Source organism: Centruroides sculpturatus, unplaced genomic scaffold (assembly GCF_000671375.1).
Source record: "Centruroides sculpturatus isolate CEXI.00-Female unplaced genomic scaffold, Cexi_2.0 scaffold1579, whole genome shotgun sequence".
NCBI classification, from domain to species: domain Eukaryota; kingdom Metazoa; phylum Arthropoda; class Arachnida; order Scorpiones; family Buthidae; genus Centruroides; species Centruroides sculpturatus.
This window is the reverse complement of record NW_019385771.1, coordinates 138,567-159,070: the sequence shown is the minus strand read 5'-3', so window position 1 is coordinate 159,070 and position 20,504 is coordinate 138,567. Positions and strand designations below refer to the sequence as shown.

The window sequence follows — 20,504 nt, the reverse complement described above, 5'->3', positions numbered from 1 at the left end:
GGGTACGCCATGCAAATGCACACTAAAAAGAGACTTTTGGAAATTCTTTCCGGCCAGGAAGAAGGAGAGAGAGAGAGTTAACGATTACCCTGAAGAACTCGGCTTCTACTGTAATATTTTAGATGCGGGGTTTTTTGCGATTTTGTGGAAACGGAACACATTTTTAGACTCGTCTAAATATTTTGTAATTAGTCTCGGAATAGTGGGACGTAATTCTTTTACCCGGTGAAAACGGGTAAAATCGGAAATGAACTAATAATCTTAATCTTCGCTATCATTACTTTTTGTCCGAGAAATGCCGAGCTCATCTGCTAGTTTATAGTATTTTTTTTTTTAATATTAGCTAATATTATAGCTAGTTTATCATATTTTATTTGTAAACTGATAATCTAAGTATCAATTACCATCCGTATTTTGAAAATTGTAAACAATATCTAACACAGTATATAACAAAGCGATATTGACGATCAGTACGAGTTTCTAAATATAATTTAAGAAATAATATTTTCGAACTATGGACTTTTTCTTCAGGTGATATTTTTTAAATATTTTCTATATTTTAAAATTAAATTATAATCATAACGTATCATGAAACTTATTAATTGCAGATATTTTATTCTTATACATTCTTATGCGTTTTAGTATAGAGAGGTATATTTAAACTTTTTTGATTATAAACTTTTTAGTCATAATTTTAAGTTTATTGATCTGAAATTTTGAATTGAAGAAGATAACAAGTTTAATTAAAGATTGCTCTTTTTTCGATTTCGCTACATAATGTTATTTAAAACACATACCATTATTCCTATTTACACGGAAAATCAACTGCAATCAGTCAAGCTGAAATCTACATTTTTCAACTGAGATTTTTTTAATCCCTCCATAGACTCGTCATCTCCAGTAATTTCACAAACTGAGTAAATACATACCAGTAAATCAAACAACTTAACACAAAACTCTTCAATACCTTCTTATCGATCAAATTATAGGAAAGCTACATAACACCTCTAAAATGTAAACAAGTGACACTTCTCTGCTGACACTGAAAAAACCGTTCATACCTCTGAATGTTTTGCATGGAGAGATTTATAAAAATCAAAATAATTTAACACAGCTTCTCCCATCATTGTGCTTGTACAAGTATAGATAAATTGGGATACTACGAACAGTAAAATATTACCTTCTCAATACAACTGAATATTATACAATAAAAAATGATTCCTCTGAAAAAACGTTTTTGATATCAAGTCTCTTATGGCTACTTACTTTTTTGTTTGTGCGGCTCTACAGGACAATTATTGTAAGTTGGAAAGTTGTATAATTGTCTGGAATATAGCATATGTTGGAAATGTGATCCTAATAGTGATCAGGTGTTTGGGACATGGCATCGTTTATCTTATTAGATCTAACTTTTGCCTGCAAGCTTGGCTTTGTAATCGTTCACTGTTCGTCTCTTCCTTGGCACGACTGTCACATTTTATTTCAAATATCTGTCGTCCTATAAGCCCATATGCAGAAGATCCTCGATTTTCCGAAGCATTTTTGTTGTTTATGGATATTGAAATCCATAAACAACAAAAATGCTTCGGAAAATCGAAACATTTTTTTTACCATCACAGGTAAAAACATTATTTTTATTTTTGACATTGAAGTCAAAAATAAAAATAATTTTTTTACCTGTGATAAATATAAAACCATGGTGTAGCACAAAGAACATTACACAGTTCAGAAAATTAATGAGACTTCTCCTTTTCCATTTAATGTCTCCTTCTTCGCAATATAGGCCTACTGCGTGTCTCTTGATGTCGGCTGCCTTTGCTATTGATGAAATGAAAGAAGTAAAGTTTATCTTTATCAGTCGTATTGGTTCAGTAATTGATGGATTGATAAAATTTTATCAAAGTGTCGATGAGACTTCTGAAATACTAAATGATTTTTAACACCATATATTTTGTATAGGCTACAGCACATATGCATTCAATATGCAAATACAGTATATAATAAATGAAAAAATAGTTTCACGTAGTGTTTTTCCCTTTTTCCATATTATGGGGTAGTCATGAATATGTTGATATAGAGCAGTACTTCTCGAACTTTCTTGGATCATCGCCCCCTTCGTTGTGACTGTTAATAGTAATGCCGCGTTCTGTGTACACAGGGGCCATCCTATCATGCCTAAAGCCCCATTGGACAATTTAAACGCCCTCAGTAGCCATATCACTTAGTTTCAAAAGAACTATTCTAAACCAAACAGGTGTGGCTGCGCAGGATCCAGCGAAGAACCTCAAATTAAGGACTACATTAATTTTTATATATTTTATGATAAACTTTGATTTTTACTGTGTCCACTGTCTAGTGTTGTAAACGAATACAGTTTTATTTAAAACTGTATTCGTTTTCATTCAAATAAATGAAGAATCATGTGACCAAGGGCTTATTTTTCGAACTTTTAAACGATATTTTTCTCTATTCATAAAATACTTATTTTAAGTTGTTAATAATTTCAAAATTTCATAAAATTTAATGTTATGAAACTTAATAATTTTGTAATTATACAGGAGTCGTAAAGATGAAAGCAAATATTTAAAAGACTTAACGCCACAATATATATAATATAAAGTAAAACATCGTTAAAAAACATAAATGTTACAACTTAATTTCATTTTAAAATTAATAATTAATCTACATCAGGATTTTTTACAAATGAATTTCAAATATTTTTTACGATATTGTTTTCAGTGCATTTTTGAAAGTCACTCTGATACAGAAATTACACCTGAAATAAAATTTATATTTGGAAATATTGAAATGAAGTTACGATTTAAACAAATTTTAAGCTATATAAAAGAGATTTTATAGTATAATTTAAGGTTATCATTTGTATTCATCGTACTTTTTCTCAATTGGTGTCATTAGCAACATGAATACTCTTATAAAGTGGGCCTTGTTGAAATATATATGTGCATACATATACAATTTTATTATGACAACATAAATTAATGCCAATTTTCTTTACAGGGTTTTTAACCGAAATTTACAAATATTTATATTGCTTGCAATTCTGTTTTGCAATGGAAATGCAGAAAATAATGGAAATGAACGGGGTGAGTAAATAAGTATTATTTCTTAATAACAAATGTTTATTAATTCTCACCATTTCATGGCATTTGCAGGAATTGCACGAAGGATGATTGGTGGTAAGGAAGTTGAAATTCAGGATTATCCATTCATGGTGAAGTATTTGTATTAATTATTATATGCATTACACTTATGAAATAATTAAAACAAATATATTTTGTTTTTAGATGGCATTATATTTTAAAGGAGATTCAATACAAGATTATGGCTATTTTGGTGGAACTTTCACATTGATAACATCGAAAACTGCATTAGGATGTGCTCACATACTATTTAAGTATGATTTTAAGTAATTTTTTTATATATACATAAATAAAAATGTAATTATTAATACTATAATATATTTTACAAAAATATCGTTATATATTTAGATCATATTTCGATATATTCATTATTTTTATTTGTAATATTAATATGTTTATATTATAGAAAGAAACCTGAACAGTTTTATGGGATAATTGGTCACAAAGATAAATTCCTTGGGAAAAAAGTCCATTTTAAAAAGTTAATTGCACATCCGCATTTTGTTGGTACAACATTTCTTTTCGACATAGGACTTTTAATACTAAACAGCGCCGTTTCTTTATCGAGCAGTCCTCTTGTTCCCCCATATGTACAAACAATCGCTCTACCACGTACGAATATAGAATTTTATTCGGGAACGGCAGTAACGGCTGGATGGGGGAATACCGGAAAAAGTTAGTAAATGGTGAATTTTTCAAAATATTTTTAACTAAGACAACTTTTTTTAAAAAAATAAACTGAAATAATATTACCACTTTTCACTAAATTGAATTCCGAGAAAATACTGTGAAAAAGTATATAAATATCTTTTTACTAAACGTTTCAGAATAAAAGAAACAGTAAGAAAAGTCAAAATATAAAACAGTTTCTTGAAAATTTTTCTTAATATTTTTTATTATTCATTCTTTAAATAATTTGTAAAAAAAAAAAAACGAGGAAATTCTTCTACCTGTTACGACGTATTTTTTCACGTATTTTTTAAATAAATTTTTTAAATTGAAATTTCCGGCCTCATTGTTCTTACATTTTAATAATTTTTATAATTCATGTTCTTCCATTCAATTTTTGTACCGGTTCTGTTGTGGATGTGACACAGTTGTCAAGTTACGATTTTATGCCGATAAACAAATTTATTCGAACATTAAAAAGAATGTGGTATCAGTGGAATTAGAGAAGAATCAGGAATCAGCTGCCCCAACTTCAGAATGTTTTTTTTTTTTCAAATAAATCTAACTACTTTAAGTAAATTATGCAAAGTATATTGTTTCTGTTCTGAACCCGAGTTAGTAAATCCTCCGCTGTAACAATATTTCGTAGCAAATGCTTAAGTTATATTTTCACTATTGACGTAACTTTATATTTATTGAGTTAAATTTGGCTAATATTATACATGTTGATAGAGATTAAATTCATTTTCTTTCGTCACAGAACAGATTAAAATATGGGATGCCTTTTTCTATACGGATACTAGTTTTTCACTGTTCGGATATATTTAGTTAATTTTTAGTAAAAAGTGAATAAAACTTAAAATATAACAGATCTCTTCCACATATGTAAGATAAATTAGACTTGACAAAAGAAATTTTAATGGATATTTTTCTATTTAGTATGATATTAACTTACAATTGAGTATTACTTTAAAAATTACACTAATCAAATAGTTTAAAATATATCTTAAAAAGATAAAAGAATATATTATTTCTTAATTATTAACGAATTTCAATAATATTAAATTATATAACACTAACAATAACTATAATCTAATTGTAAATTTTATATGTATGAAGAGTGGAACGACACAACACGGTACTTAAGAACGGCTTCAGTTCGTATAGTTAACGCTAGCGATACAATTTATAAAGGCAATCCGCTTTATTTGACTGAATCAACAATTCTTACACAGAAAGATGGTGTTTCCACGATGCCAGTAAGTACAAACTTGCGTAACTTATAAACTTTAATGCAGACGAACTTAAAACGTAAACTATTTCATTCTAGGGTGATTCTGGTGGTGCCCTTATATACCAGGAAAGTGATGGAAGACGAGTTCAAATTGGAATATTAAGTACAAGTCAGGGGATACCCGGCGGGATAAACGTTTTTGTTTCGACGAGTTTTTTTCTTGACTTTATAAAAGAGAATTGCGAAGGAAAAATAACATTTGTATAATTGTAAACAATTTCACAGTTTCTTATCAAATGTGTTTGAAAATTTTATAAACTCTTTTGTTTGTTGTTTTGACATGATTTTAGTTTTAAATAAACATAAATTGTTTTCAAGATTTTTGAGGCTATAGTGAATATAAACTTCTTTGTCTGGTTTTATAGGCCTTGGAGGCTCTTAGCCTCAGTTATAATTCTTCTCCATCCTGTTCGGTTTATAGCCTGCCTCTGCCAATCTTCGATTCCGAAGTCTTGAAGATTTTCCGTGACTCCATCTATCCACCTTTACCACCATAGTTCGAAAATATTATTTGTTAAAATTATATTTAGAAACTTGTACTGATTGTCAATATCGCTTTGTTATATACTGTGTTAGATATTGTTTTCAATTTTCAAAATACGGATGGTAATTGATACTTAGATTATCAGTTTACAAATAAAATATGATAAACTAGCTATAATATTAGCTAGTATTAGAAAAAATATTATAAACTAGCAGATGAGCTCGGCGTTTCTCGGGCAAAAAGTAAGGATAGCGAAGATTAAGATTATTAGTTCATTTCCGATTTTACCCGTTTTCACCGGGTGAAAGAATTACGTCCCACTATTCCCAGGCTAATTACAAAATATTTAGACGAGTCTAAAAATGTGTTCCGTTTCAACAAAATCGCAAAAAACCCGCATCTAAAATATTACAGTAGAAGCCGAGTTCTTCAGGGTAATCGTTAACTCTCTCTCTCTCCTTCTTCCTGGCCGGAAAGAATTTCCAAAAGTCTCTTTTTAGTGTGCATTTGCATGGCGTACCCTAACTATACTGAATTTTCAACTTTCAACTTCTAACTGTTTGGGCTCTGCGCTTATTATTATTGTTATTATTATTATCAAGCAATCTTTATTATATTATAACATACGGCGCATAGTTTCATCTGAATATTTATACATCGAAAACTTTAAAATTATATACGTAATATATTGTTAAGTTAACATTTATCTTCGTCATAAATCGTTATTGTCCTCTGTGGGACATATGAGTTTTCAATAACTTATAGCCTGAAATTTCTTCATCCAGTTCACTCTCAGTTTCTTTTGCTTTTCATCTGTGTATCTGATGCTTAGTCGTCTAGAAATTGTTATTCCTGATCTTGGAATCCATGTGTTGTCTTCTACGAATATCCCATTCGTTATTATATGGGGCATACAATTTATATGAAAGCTATACGACACTTTCTTCGTGCAGTAGTACCATTTTTATTTCCTTGAGAAATAATTCTTTACGTACAAACTTAATAAAACCAAGAATTGTGCTGTATCGTTTTCATCCTACTTCAGAAAAAAGCGTTGATTGAATTTGCATAATAGATATATTCTGTAGGAAATATTAAAGATGGAGGTACTCATTGCCCATTAAATGTGTAAGTGAAATTACCATTTTTTTTTTATTAGGAAACTATAGTTGTAAATGTAACCGTCCAATCTGGTGTATTGACTCTTTTACTCCATGCAATAATGTTAATTTTAAATTTCCTCCTACTACAAATACAAATAGTAAAGCTTTTTATATATACCGAACAACTTTGGCGTCATATTGATGCCATCATCCTTTTTTTAGTTTTTTTTAGCTTCATTATATATAACAGAGGAAAAGTATGGCGAGGAATGATGACCAAGATGTTTTTCATTTTTGGACTCATGACACGTCGAAAATTGCAAAAAATTCGGAATTTTCTGTTTGTGGATGTTTCACTTAATGTGTAAGGCACAGTTTTTTGTTCACCATGTTTCAAGCGCAACAACTTCTGTGGGTTTTGAATCGGATTCGGATGTTTAACACAGGAGTTATTATGCTTCAAAGTGGTTGAACTAAACGTGTTCCCCCCACACATTCAAACATTCCTGCACACAGGAAAAAAACCTCGAATATTATCCAACTTCTCTACGTTTCAAGGCTTTGCTAGTCCAAAAGAGTAAAAACCTAGAAAAGTTATTTTTTCACTATTCTTCTTTATTTTTCTTTTTTATTACAATTCGCTGCCCTTTTATTGAATGTACAGGATTTGTGATGCACTAGAAAATGAACATGTTTGTATTAAGAAAACTTTTATTTTTATAAAAATCTCATTTATTTTCTTGCAGTACATGACAAAATCGAAATTTCTCCCCCAATTTTTAAATAGAAAGCAAGTTTGCTATATATATGGATGTTAATGAGTGCTCAACACTCATTAACATCCATATATATAGAAATTTCCCAAACTATTTTTTCATTTCTCGATGTTGCAAAGTACTCTGAATCTCGAATTGTATAAATTTTGGAAAGTCATTTATTAACCGATCGCCATACTTTTCCTGTGTTATTTAACAGTCGTACTTCTCTTGTGTATTTTCTATATGATTGTCATCCTTTTTGTATTCTTCCAGCTACTTCCTACTCCTTCCCAAATTAAACTTTATCATCTAAAAAAAAAAATGTAAATTTTTGGCGAAAGAATATGATAATAACTTAATGTTATTCATTTTTGAATTTCAAGTATATAAGTATTTTAAATTTATTAATTAAACAAGTTCAAAATAAACTTAGAAATTTATTGTGGTAATAAAATGAATTTTTAGGAACAAAAAACAAAGTGAAACACCCAACGTTTTCAGAAACTCTATTACATTAGTCTACGGAATTTTTATCTTAATTTGCACAACTCATTAAGAAGGGGCAACATTCAGTTACCTGACATTTTGTTCATTCGTTTATTAAAAATTAGTGTGTAATATATATTTTTCAATTATAATTATATATACAGAAATTAAAATTAAAAATATACATGTTGAACATATGAAATGAAAGTACATTTAATTAAGTTATGAAACAACGATATTCGCATATAACAGAAGTTTTTTAATATGGGAAATATTATACAAAAGTTATTCAAATTGCTAAGTGATATTTTACATTAACAGTAAAACAAATAAATTAAGTTGGATTAATGGAATAACGCAAAATTAAAGTTGTTTAATTTTCACGGAGATGCTGCTTGGAAAGACTTTCTATGAGAAACTACTCCCTATTTAGTTGTTAGATGCATGCAAAAACTTAGAAATTTATCGCCAGGCATTTGATGACTTGAGAGCAACTAGTATCAGGACCATACTAAACCGAAATCAGATTAAATAATGGCTATATAATATAATATAATGGCGATAATAGTGTAGAATAATTTCTCTTATTCTACACATTTGTAGTGTGTAGAATAAGAGAAATACAGCTGAAACGGAAGATTTCTTTTTCTGTTTTACACATTTTCGAATCATCCTTAATTTATCAGCTTATGTGTAATTATCACCTGAGAAATGAGGATTATTTATTTTTATATAGAAGATGATTTTGATTTATATTTAAACTGGAATGTAAATTTAAATAGATCAAGTATTAAAACCGATCATGAAATAAAATCTGTTGTTCTTAGTTTACGTTTACACATTTTTTGTACTCAGATATTTTTGTTTTCGAGATTTTGTTTATAAAAAATATAAAAATAATTCAAATTTTTGTGTATAATTTTGTGTAAAAGCATTTATTTTAAATTTTTAAAGTAATCTTTCTATAAATATGCGTTTTGAAGAAATATTTATTTCGCAAAAATTAGGATTTTCTTTTAAATATAGATAAACATTTGTTATAAAAAAATATAAAAAACCGACGTTTTTTGAACGCAAATTCCATACAAAAACGGTACTTAAGGAGTCAATTTTGTTCTCTTGTAAATCGTAAAGTAAATAATTTTGTTGGTGAATTTTTTTAACTTTTTATTATGACAATGGTCTCGTGTGCAAGCAGTGGCAACTGCATGATTATTAATTCAACAATATAAGCTAGTTTTAAAATAGGATAAAAATACTAAAAGCTTCATAAACCATTCAACAGAATGGTTTATGAAGCTTTAAGAAGTAGAGAAACACAGAATGGATTCTTTCTTTCTTTCTTCTTCTTCGATGGTGTTTATATGAAGATTGTAGCTCAATGTAGGCTCTTTCTCCGAGTCGACTTGTGTATATGTATGATCGCTAGGCGACCGATTAGCCGGCTGTATCGAACAGCCATACGTACCCGCGGGAAATAAATGCCTTCCGGGAGGACTTTTATGGGGAACTGGCCTCCTATTCAGTCGTTATACGCAAGGAGAAAACCCGGAAAACTCCAAGCAGCCAGCCTGTCCGACCGTGGCGCGAACCCACGACGAACCTCCCAGTCTTTAGGGTCTGGTCACCACTACGATGAGTGGCAACGTAGACCACTCGCCCACACAGAATGGATTCCACAATCAAGAACACTATCTAGATGGCCAAGCGTGAGATACACAGAAGAAAAAGAGAAGAAAATGAAGGTGAAGGGGATGCAGAAAACTCGGGATAGAAGTCGTTGAAGACCATATGTCTTGCAGTGGACAATTATAATTGATGACGAACATAAATTTTAACTTAACGATATATTACGTATATAATTTTGAAGTTTTCGATCTATAACTGTTTAAATGAAATTAAATGCCGTATTTATAATAAACATATAAAGTGCTATACTCATGTTTAATACTTAAACTAATAATCCTAGTATAAACTGTCATGCGTATTGAAAACAACACCTAAAACAGTATATTACAAAGCTATATTGGCAATCAGTACGAGTTTCTAAATATAAATTTTACAAATAGTATTTCGAAAATATTGAATTTTTCTTCAGGTAATATTCTTTTTATATTTTCATTATATTAAACTTAACTTATTATCATAACGTATCATGGAATTAATTAATAGTAGACATTTGTTTTAATTCTTATACCTTTTAATTTAGAAAACTCCTTTTTATTTTATTTTATTTAAACTCCTTTGATTATAAACACATTTTGTCATGATTTTAAGTTTGTTGATCTGAAATTTTGAACGGAAGAAATTAACAAGTTTAGTGATACAAACAGAAGCAAAGTATTTTCTTTGTTAAACGTTGCAATTTTATATTTTGTTTATACTTTTAAGTGTAAAATAATTAAAAATTTAGAATTTTTTCTGATTTCGCTGCATAACGTTATAAAAGAAACATTCCACCATCCCTGTTTACATGCTACATGAAATTCAATTATTCAAACTGAAATATACATTCTGCAAGTAAGATTATTTTTAATCTCGCCAAGGACTCGTCATCTCCAAACAGTTTACAAACTCCAAAACATACCAGTAAATCAACGAAAACCATCAATAATTTTTTATCGATAAATGTAGAGGAAGGCAACAGTACATCTGTAGAATGTAAAGTGACACTTTTGTAAAATATGCTGACACTGAAAAAGACACAATACATTTTTATCATTAATCCTCTGAATGTTCATATAACGTAATTTAAATCGAAATAATTTAACAGAACTTTTTTCATTATGGGGCTTGGACAAGTACAGATAAGTCTGGGATACTCTACGAACAGAAAACTACTGCATTGGTAATACTCCTGAAACTATGATTCCTCTAAAAAATTTTTTTGATATCAAGTCTCTTCTGGCAATTTACTTTTTTGTTTGTGCGGCTCTACAACACAATTATTGTAAGTTGGAAGATTGTATAACAGTGAGAGAGTACAGCATATTTTAAAAATTTGATACTGATAATAATCAGGTGTTTGGGACATAGCCTCGTTATCTCATTAAATGTAACTTTTGTTTGTAAACGTTGCTTTTTGATCTGTCACTGCTCATCTCTTTCCTGGCACGACTGCCACAGTTTATTCCATATATCTTTCCCTCTATAAGCCCATATGCAGAAGAACCTCGATTTTCCGAAGCATTTTTCCTAATTTTTATTTCAATGTCAAAAATATAAATAATTCAAATAATTTCTTGCCTGTGATAAATAACAAAGCATTGTGCAGCACAAACATTACGTGGTTCAGAGAAGTAACGAGACTTCTTTTCTTCAATTTACTGTGTCTTCTTTGCAGTATACTGCAGTATGCCTCTTGCTGTCGATTGATTTTGCTATTGGTGGAAGAAAATTAGTAACGTGTTTTTCTATCAGTCGTTCGGTTGAGTAAGTTTTTCGTTGACTTCATTTATTTATCATTTTATTAATAGGAGAAAGTAGCATCAATGTGTCGATAAGACTTTAAATACAGTGGAACCCCGGTTAACGAACGTCCTGGTTAACGAACTTTTATTTTGGAAAAATTTTGTCTTGGATTACGAACTTAACGGCTTTTTGTGTCAAATTTGTAAGCTTGCCGACTTTTAGGGAAAATCAGTTAATCGTGTGTCGGTGATGGTCTAGGGTCCATTCGTACGTTGGTGTGGCGGAAGAGACAAAGATGACAAGTATTTTACAGTGAAAATCGTTTATTAGAACGGGAAGATGCTTACATATTTGAGGTAGTTGGAAATGGCTTATCTACAGTATTTTCTCTCGGCACTGAGGAGTGGCGTATCGCTGGTCCTACGATAGTGCAAGCTGATCAGTCGTAGCCCCAGAGCGGACGAGATGGGTTCGCTTGGTCACAGAAGCGATGGTAGGTGACAGAGCTGCAACGACTGGAGCGGTCCGCGAGACACAACACAAATTTTAGCGGGCACGACTTCAGGCTTAATCCAGATGAAGACGACACAGATTAATCGCCATAGAATGTTTAGGAAAACTGCGTTTTGACCTTGAGATTCGGGGTTTTTATAGTATTTCTTCCTTGAATTTCACCTTACGATTAGTCCTGCGCCCCATTCCTCGCTTCCCTATTGTTTTCTTCTTTTTCTTCAGGTGAAAACCGAAACCAGATCAGGTCACGAGAAAGGTTTGTTCCGAGGCGTTTATTTGACACCTGTTCGTCGACTCTGATCAGAAATTGTTGATAAACCTATAAGCCTTTCGCTCATAATTTAGCCTATTGTTTTTGCTATCTGTTATTTTAGAACTTTAACGACCGTATGTGATGTTTTTATACCCGTGAAATCTTTCCTCTTTTCCGAAAATTTAACCTAGATCGACTGTTTATGAGCACGTTTTCCTATATTTTCATTAAATAAAACCCATTTTGCAAATAAAATCACAAAAATACTGACGTCTAGAACGGATTAATTGTATTTGCATTAATTTCTATGGGAAAAATTGCTTCGGTTAACGAACGGACTCGTGAAACAGATTACGTTCGTTAACCGGGATTCCACTGTACTAAATGATTTTTCTCACTACATTCTTCGTAATAATTTTTCTTTACTGTACATACCAATGTATTTTTTCGTGCCATTTCATTACAGTTACTTTTCCACCTTTTACAGCCACAAATTAGCGGTTCAGTTTATCGATTATTCAGTGCTCTTTCTTTGCTATTCAATCGAATAGTTCAGTTGATGCATGTCTTACGCTAAATGAGAAAAGCCCCTAGGTTGTGGAATACAGTATATAATATTACAAGTAGTTGGCTGTGAGACAATATTCTTTTTCCAAAAGTGGTTCGATTACTGGCAGTAATACTTATGACATTTTATATATTTGTCGCTGAAAACGGTACCTTTTCCTATATAAATCATCGTTGAAAATAGGTAACCACTGTGACATCTGTAAAGTTTATAGATCAGTTTCTAATCTTAACACGTTTCAGGGGCATGAATGGCATTTTACTTCTCTCGTGGTCGCTGTCATTCACTTCTATATATGGTAACTATCTGCTTTGAAATCTTTCGAGACGGAAAGAATTCTGCCTCGAGAGATCTCAATATTAGTCCGTGTGTTTGACACTGGGATTTCCAGAATTCAGATTGTCGAAATCGTTGAAACTACTCACATGAGTAACGGAATTTATGATTATTTGATACTCATGGATTCTACTATGCAAGATCATGACGCGGCATAGCCTAGATGATTATGAAGAGCAATAACCGGAATATCTAATCGAATTTACACTATAATTATAAATTGTTCATACAAGACAATAGTTAAACATAAAACCACTTCATTATAATTTAACTACTATAAAAATAATTTAACAAACATTTTAAAATTCGTCTAAAGGTATTTTACTCCGTCTTAACTTTTTATTTGCTACAGGAAACAGCGAAATATAAATTACATATAACCACATTAATTTCTCGATTAAATATAAATATATTCGTTTAAGATATAGAAATTATCTTCAAATTACCATTATAAAAATTAAGTAATAATTTCGACACAGTAATTACACTTCAACATGAGATTTGATAACGAAAAGAAATATATAGGAGCTTAATTAAAACACGTTGCAAAGGATTTAAATACCGCCATAATTAAGTAATGTACAAAATAATATTGTTAAAAAGTAAATATTAATCGATTTAAATTGAAATATCTTAGTTAATTGCAACTATCTTTTACAAAATTCTTTAAATACAATTTACTTAGTAACGATGATAACAGGAATGTCTTCATAAACAAATATAATTTGTGAAATATTTTGACGTAATAAAGATTTCAATAGAAAAAACATTTAATTTTAGGTTGTTATTCGTATTCTTCGTTTTATTTATCAAGTTCTATAGCATAAACATGAATATTTATCAAAAATGGTGTGGAGACGTGTATTTGAATATTCCTCTTTACTTATTAATATGGATTACTGATATTATTTTATTTACATAATATTGCGTATGTTATGTTACAGAATGTTCAATCGGAATTTAAATATGATTTTTTTATTCGTTATAATTCTTTGTTGGAGTGGAAAAGCAGAGGAGAGTGAAAATAAACCGAGTGAGTTAAAAATACAGTTTATTAATGAAAAATGATAATTATTTTTGATTATTTAATGATATTTGCAGGAATTGTACGAAGAATGATTGGTGGTAAGCGAGTTGAAATTGAGGATTATCCATACATGGTAAACTAAATTCTTTTTTAGTTATGACTTTTTTCTGGTCTTTGGGCACCACTTAATCATCAATTAATCATACTTATAATGGGTTCGACCGTGCCAACAATGGGAGGGCTGAATAATGAGAAAGCGGACTCAAAATATCTAATGTCACTCCTGGAAATTCTCTGTTAATTCCTCCGAAATAAATTCACCCAGAGATGTGGGTTTACTTTTTAACTTTTTCATCCTTTTGGCTATCGAAAAAAATTTTCAATAATTATATTCTTTATAACAAACTGTGTACGAAATAAAGTAAATAACATTTTTATTTTAGATTGCCATTTTCAATCAAAGAATCCAAGGACGCTTTTCTGGCGATTTTCTAGCAACATTCACATTGATAACAACGAGAACTGCACTAGGAGTTGCTCATGTTGTAACTAAGTATGCATTGCACAATTTATTAAAACGAATGAGCAATGCTTTTAAAAATTTGAAGCAATTTAATCTTATAAATACTATACAAAAATGAAATGTACCTATTTACAATACGATATATTTTAGTAAAACATTCTTATGTGTCATTGCAATCTTTATATATTATAGCTACACAATTGAAGGATTGTACGGGACAGTAGGACACAAAGATAAATACTTTGGAAGGAAAGTGTATTTTACGAAAAAAGTTCAACATCCGAACTTTGTTGGAGACTTATTTCATTACGATATCGCCCTCTTAATAATAAAAGACGTTGTTTCTAAAGTCGCCACTTCTGTTCTTCCTTCGTTTGTACATCCGATCGCTCTTCCGCACAAAAATAGAGATTGCCCTTCATCTAGAACATTGATAATTGGATGGGGAAGAACTGGTACAGGTAAATACACATTAAATTTTGAATAATATTTAAAAATATAAGATATATTGGTGCAAAAAAGCGAAAATATGTGGAGTTTTACTCATTCTTTGAAGTTCCAAAAACGTATTATGAAAATATAGGCTTTTATGCTAACGAAAAATTATTTATTGTGACATCGTCACATGCCGGGATGCAATTTTTAATCACATTTTTAATTTAATAAACTTAAAATATGCTATCCATTTCAAATTAGTGGTGGCTTGCCCCTGTACTCCATACTTTTCCTTTAAAATCAGAGTCGTGCCAGTCGTTTATCTAACTTATTTCAGGAAAAAAACTTTGATTGGATCTAATGGCTTTTCGGTGGAAACCGGGCGTTCTTATATCATTAATCGGGACTTACTGCCATTAAGCTTTCCACATTTGGTCTTGGCTTTCATCTATCTCCGTTCTCGAGATTAAAGGTTAGACGAACGACAGAGAGAATGTACCGGTTTGCAGTTTTCTAGTAGCCTTATATTTGACTTCATTTTCCTCCGTATCATTGAAGTAAACTAGAAGTTAATTAACTATCTTCGGTTGTGCTTATGATTACCGTTACATATTAGAAGATTTTAGAGGCTATGCTTCGTCAAAATTAATCGAAACAGTTTAAAAACGTTCACCGGTTTCCAATAAATCTATCGAATATTGCTAGTAGATTTTAGTACCCTTAACCCTACAAGCGTCGATTTTTTATACGTACAGTTCTATATATATTGTGAGACCGCGGTTTTTAAATCGCGAATTTTGTAAATGAAAAGAAACTTTCCATTTTTTTCGTTGATCGAAATTTTGTAAACATCCCTTTAAAATAAAATTCCTCGCGGAGTATCAGAGCAGAGGGCTCCTTTAACTATTAACAGTTAGGTGAAAAAGTTAACACTTAGCTGTCATGAAATGCACGTCATCGTCAACAAACGGACGGCTTTCCCCACTAACACTATAAAAGCTCTCGCTACCAGAAACATGGGGCGGATCAACGCAAGGAAGTTATTTCTGTACTTGTGTCGTCGATTTCCATATTCAGGTACGGAAACTCGTCGGAGAAGAATACGACCGCCATACTTGAACCATCCTCTCCAATCTTACCACGTGCACATATATGTATTTGTTAAAACTTTGTGAACTCTTTTTCCCGAGTTGCATTTTTATCGCATTTAACCGCATTTAATCGAGTAGCGTTTAGTCAAATAGACTTGTGACCGAATTTTGTGTGTTAATTTTAGTTAATCGATAAATGGTTTATTTGTTAACCTGTCGAGCATTTACCCGTGAAGACACCTGTCCATGTGCTCGCGACCTCCCCACTCACTTTTTGCCCTCCTAAGTTATCCACCGACTCAGAGATCGGGTTTTAACAACCTGTGCAGTGTAAGTGGTCATTAGTGATCGTCCTTCTGGCCCTCTGCTTGTCTCACAATTTGTTCACTTAGCACCACAACGGAAACAAGTGGGTAGTAGTGGATGGATCTCATCATAAACGAGGTAGACTCACTTATAAAAATTTCTGTTACATTATCTTGAACTTGGTCTTCCCAAACAGAGAGAATGGAACTTTTATTCTTTCAGCTACCCGGTATTCGGTACATGCCCCTTGTTAGTGATTGAAAGTTATTTGCAATATTTTTTGAGCAGCTAACAGTATATATTATATTTACACTTTTTTTAAAATTGAACTGTATTGAATTATTTGTAAATTTAATAACGACTATATTATAATTGTAAATTTCATGTCTGAAGGTATGCAAGATACGACACATTATCTCCACGCGGCTGATGTCAATGTCATCAAAGTTAGCGACACTCCCTACAAAGGAAATCCGATGTACGAATCCAAATCACTAATTCTCACACGTAAACAAGGTGTTTCCACAATGATAGTAAGTACAAACCTGTATACATTGTAAAATAGTTTTCCGGTTTATAGTTATTTTTCTGTTTTTTTTTTTTTTTTTTTTTTTTTTGTCGTCAGGACTATATTCATGTTTATTTGGATTGATGCTTCGTCTAGTTCCATTGTTTTCTTTCCATTTCCGTTACTACTTCCTTTGTCTGTTTTCATTTTTTAGTGGTTGACCAGGTAACACAAGACCTTATGTGTGTTCTTCAAAAGAAAAGACTCTGAATCCATCACGAGGATCCCGACCATCGATTGGTCCGTGTAGGATATATATATGTAAAATACAATGAATAAGAGATGGTTTTAGCGGCGATTTTAGAAGTGTGAGGAATAGCGCAGATAGAACGACAACGATAGAGCATTCCTACTCAAGAGACAACGTGTTCTCCGACTATGGTATCGAGATACCGAGATGATCGAACTCTTAATTTCTGTTGTATTTCGCGATTTGGAAATCGGGATCAGTAATTACACTAGTAGTAATAACAACCTGATGGTATCGAAAATTTTGGCTAGAGAGGAGTTAGAAAAAGAAATGGAAAGTACTCCAGTGTAATTCACAGATTCTGTTTGTCTATCGGGACCACGTGAGCCAACACTCTTCTACCCGACTTTGTCACTATCCGCTCTGTTTTTTATTAGCTGTCTTGTCTGTTCACTGTTTCGGATGATAAATTGGATATAGAGTTGGAATTTCTACATTGTCGCAGCATTGTGTGTGCCAATAATAACGACCGTGTTTCGTATACTGAAGTGCCTTGAAACTCAGTGGGTCGGTCGTAGCAATTAACTGTACTGGTATGTGTATCATTAAGCCTTCTATATATATTTATTTCGTTTATTAAAATTTATAGAATGTTTTCTTTGTATTCGTGGTTCCGGTTATCTAAATTAATGGTTCCCAATTAGTGATACGCGTACCCATAGGGGTAAGCGAAATTGCATGAAGGGGTACGCACGGCAATCTAAAATCGGTCGATTTCAAATTTAAATGCATGAGATGAAGCAATAAAAAAATAATGGGTGGACCATCAAAAATTCGACAATTTACAACATGATGTCGAATGCACAAATTCGTTTATTTATAATTAAAAATATTTTCGAAATTTAATAAAAAAATGCATTTGCTACAATACCTAAATGAAATTCTTTTTCTCAAGAAACAAAAATTGTACAATTAACACAATTTGTTTTCGCGAAATTAATTTTGAAAATTTTTGTAGCTGTTGCGAATAACTCCACCGACCACCTTCCCATCTCTGACCAAAAGGAATTAATAGACATTTCATGCAACAGCAGACTCAAGAGTTGCTTTGCAGAGCAATCACTGAGTAATTTTTGGGCTGACCAAAAAGACATTTATCATATCACTGAGAACTTATACTCTTCCATTTGTTGTTACGATTATCCATTCCCGTTTCTGTGGTTTGTGCTACAAGCATTATTACATGTAATCTTTTTAATTTTAGGGTGATTCTGGTGGTCCTCTTATATCCCTAGAGAATGGTAATACACCCGTACTGATTGGTGTTACAAGTGCAAGTGAGAAGAAACCCGGTGGTGTTAACTTTCACCTTTCGACAATTTACTTTATTGATTTCATAACACGCAACAGCGTGGGAGATTTAACATTTGTAAATTGTAAATAATTTTAAGCAATTTACAATTACATTTTACTTGTAACTACAAATTCTCTCGATTGTGTTTTTAAGATGAAATATTTTTTACGAGCACGAAAATTTTTTATAGATAATATTTATAATAAATAATTAAACATGGAAGAATTGCGAAAGAAGTTGCTGTAAACAACATCTAGTTAAAGCGTACCTTATTGATAATTAATACCAATTGCATCATTTTTAATTGTAAGGTTAGGAGAGAAGGCCTAATCAGATGTATAAAAAAGAAAATGGCCAGATTAGGTGAGATATAAACTGTTTTTAGTAATTGTTAGAAATTAATAAGTGATTCAGAATAGAATCAAATCATTCACAAGAAATCAACAGAGATTTTTTGTAATGAGTGAGCAAAACCCAAGATAATATTCATTTTGTAAGTATTCAATCGCAGAGTTGAATACATGTTAATGTTATAATTAAGAAGAAAATATAAAATTAATATTCGTAATTATGAAAATATGAAAATCGTATTAAATAATTATAAAAAGTATACAATTTTTTAAATATAAAATCAAATTAAAAGCAATGGGATCGGTAAAAAATTCATAAATATGTAAATTCTAAAAATAATTTCAGAATGTTAACAAGTAATGTACACTTTATATTCGAGTTCGAGAAAATACAATACAATTTTTACTGCCTTTGGTGCCTTATCTTTAAAATACGATCTTCACTAAAAACCTTAATTTATATAAAGCCTTTGAGAAAATTAAATCTTAATATATTTTTGTAATAATTTAAGTAATGCGTATTTTAGATTATAAATATTTGCATATTTTTACACGGGCCTGTCATCTAATATTTGTATCTTATATTAATATTTATAATGTACATTTTTGATAAGTAAAGGATGGTAATTTAAAGTCATACATTAAACTTTATTTATTTAGCTAAATTTAAAATATTTTATGTTTAAAATTTAAAAAATGCATAACACGAGTTATTCCTACATTCTCACTCTTAAAATTTTCGAAAATTTACATGTTGCACATGATAAAGTTAATGTCTTAACTTGTTATATACGACTTATATTATTTTGTACTTTTCAATCAACAAAGTAAACATGTGTTTTATTTATAAAATAACATTTCTAGTATAATTTGCTATTTATGTTTTAGAAATCGTAAACTGTACTTATTCACACAGTACAAACAATGTCATATCGACGAATGAAAGAAATCTTGAAATATAATTTTCGTAAATAATATTTATTGCTTCCTCTGCCAAAATATTTGATTTATTCTGGCTTCATTGTTTCTGTTTTTTCATTCTGTTGCAATCATGGAAATGATTGGAAATATCTTCCAGATGACCTCCAATATTCGAGAAAATATAAGTCCTGCACATAGTTCATGGGTACATAAATGACAACTGGCTGGCAACGGGAAGTATTTCCAGTTTTCTTTACGTTTCTAACGCAAATAGAAGACAGTTACCCACAAAAAGTTTTCCTCGCAAGCATTCCCCATCGGCAGATAGCCTGTCAGTGATGTTACCTTAATCTAAAGGGGAAATTCAGTTCATATTTTGCACGTTCGAGAAATCTACTTAGTTAAATTTAAGTGGAAAAGGGAACATTTGGCTGTAAGAATTTATCTCTTGTAGTATCTTGCAGATTTTCATAACTCCATTGAATATCATAATGTAATGGCCAAATTTTGGATGACCATTCTCTCTTTATTTTTCCATAAAAAGTATATGTTTTCCACCTGAAATTAGTAGTAGCTTGTTCCTGTAAATAATAGTTTTCCTTTACAATATAGTCGCGCCTGTCATCCATCTATCTAACATTTTTCGGGGGAAATATTTAATTACAATAAGGTGACTTTCGGTTTGTAGCGGCGAAAATATGTA

At 31.0% G+C, this 20,504-nt stretch overlaps 2 protein-coding genes and 1 long non-coding RNA gene across 4 annotated transcripts; all 3 read left to right on the top strand.

Moving 5' to 3' along the window:
• The first annotated feature begins 472 nt into the window (after positions 1-472).
• Positions 473-5,331, top strand: LOC111642008 (suppressor of tumorigenicity 14 protein homolog). Its single transcript, XM_023388264.1, has 7 exons — positions 473-531; positions 3,019-3,104; positions 3,174-3,232; positions 3,306-3,415; positions 3,568-3,836; positions 4,950-5,089; positions 5,161-5,331. Exons 1-7 carry the CDS (start codon positions 515-517, stop codon positions 5,329-5,331), a joined length of 852 nt encoding a protein of 283 aa, XP_023244032.1. The 5' UTR covers positions 473-514.
• Positions 5,275-5,834, top strand: LOC111642010. Its single transcript, XR_002759508.1, has 2 exons — positions 5,275-5,333; positions 5,490-5,834. It is a non-coding gene; the product is annotated as an uncharacterized LOC111642010 (long non-coding RNA).
• A 4,169-nt stretch (positions 5,835-10,003) lies between these two features.
• LOC111642004 (trypsin 3A1-like) lies at positions 10,004-18,629 on the top strand. Of its 2 annotated transcripts, none has more exons than XM_023388260.1 (7): positions 10,004-10,053; positions 13,981-14,069; positions 14,138-14,196; positions 14,507-14,616; positions 14,779-15,047; positions 16,812-16,951; positions 18,441-18,629. In XM_023388260.1, the coding sequence occupies exons 2-7, from the start codon at positions 13,982-13,984 to the stop codon at positions 18,618-18,620; spliced, it is 846 nt and encodes a 281-aa protein (XP_023244028.1). In that variant the 5' UTR covers positions 10,004-10,053; position 13,981; the 3' UTR covers positions 18,621-18,629. The 2 variants fall into 2 exon arrangements, with proteins under 2 accessions (XP_023244028.1, XP_023244029.1); XM_023388261.1 differs by lacking the exon at positions 18,441-18,629 and adding an exon at positions 17,141-17,486.
• The last annotated feature ends 1,875 nt before the right edge of the window (positions 18,630-20,504 follow it).

Excerpts from the sequence above, each read along its gene's own strand:
- LOC111642008 (XM_023388264.1), top strand. Across the intron at positions 3,105-3,173 it reads AAATAATGGAAATGAACGGG|GAATTGCACGAAGGATGATT; the intron begins GTGAGTAAATAA and ends TGGCATTTGCAG. Across the intron at positions 3,233-3,305 it reads TTCAGGATTATCCATTCATG|ATGGCATTATATTTTAAAGG; the intron begins GTGAAGTATTTG and ends TTTTGTTTTTAG.
- LOC111642004 (XM_023388260.1), top strand. The coding sequence starts at position 13,982 with ATGTTCAATCGGAATTTAAATATGATTTTTTTATTCGTTATAATTCTT. Across the intron at positions 14,197-14,506 it reads TTGAGGATTATCCATACATG|ATTGCCATTTTCAATCAAAG; the intron begins GTAAACTAAATT and ends TTTTTATTTTAG. Across the intron at positions 14,617-14,778 it reads GTTGCTCATGTTGTAACTAA|CTACACAATTGAAGGATTGT; the intron begins GTATGCATTGCA and ends TATATATTATAG.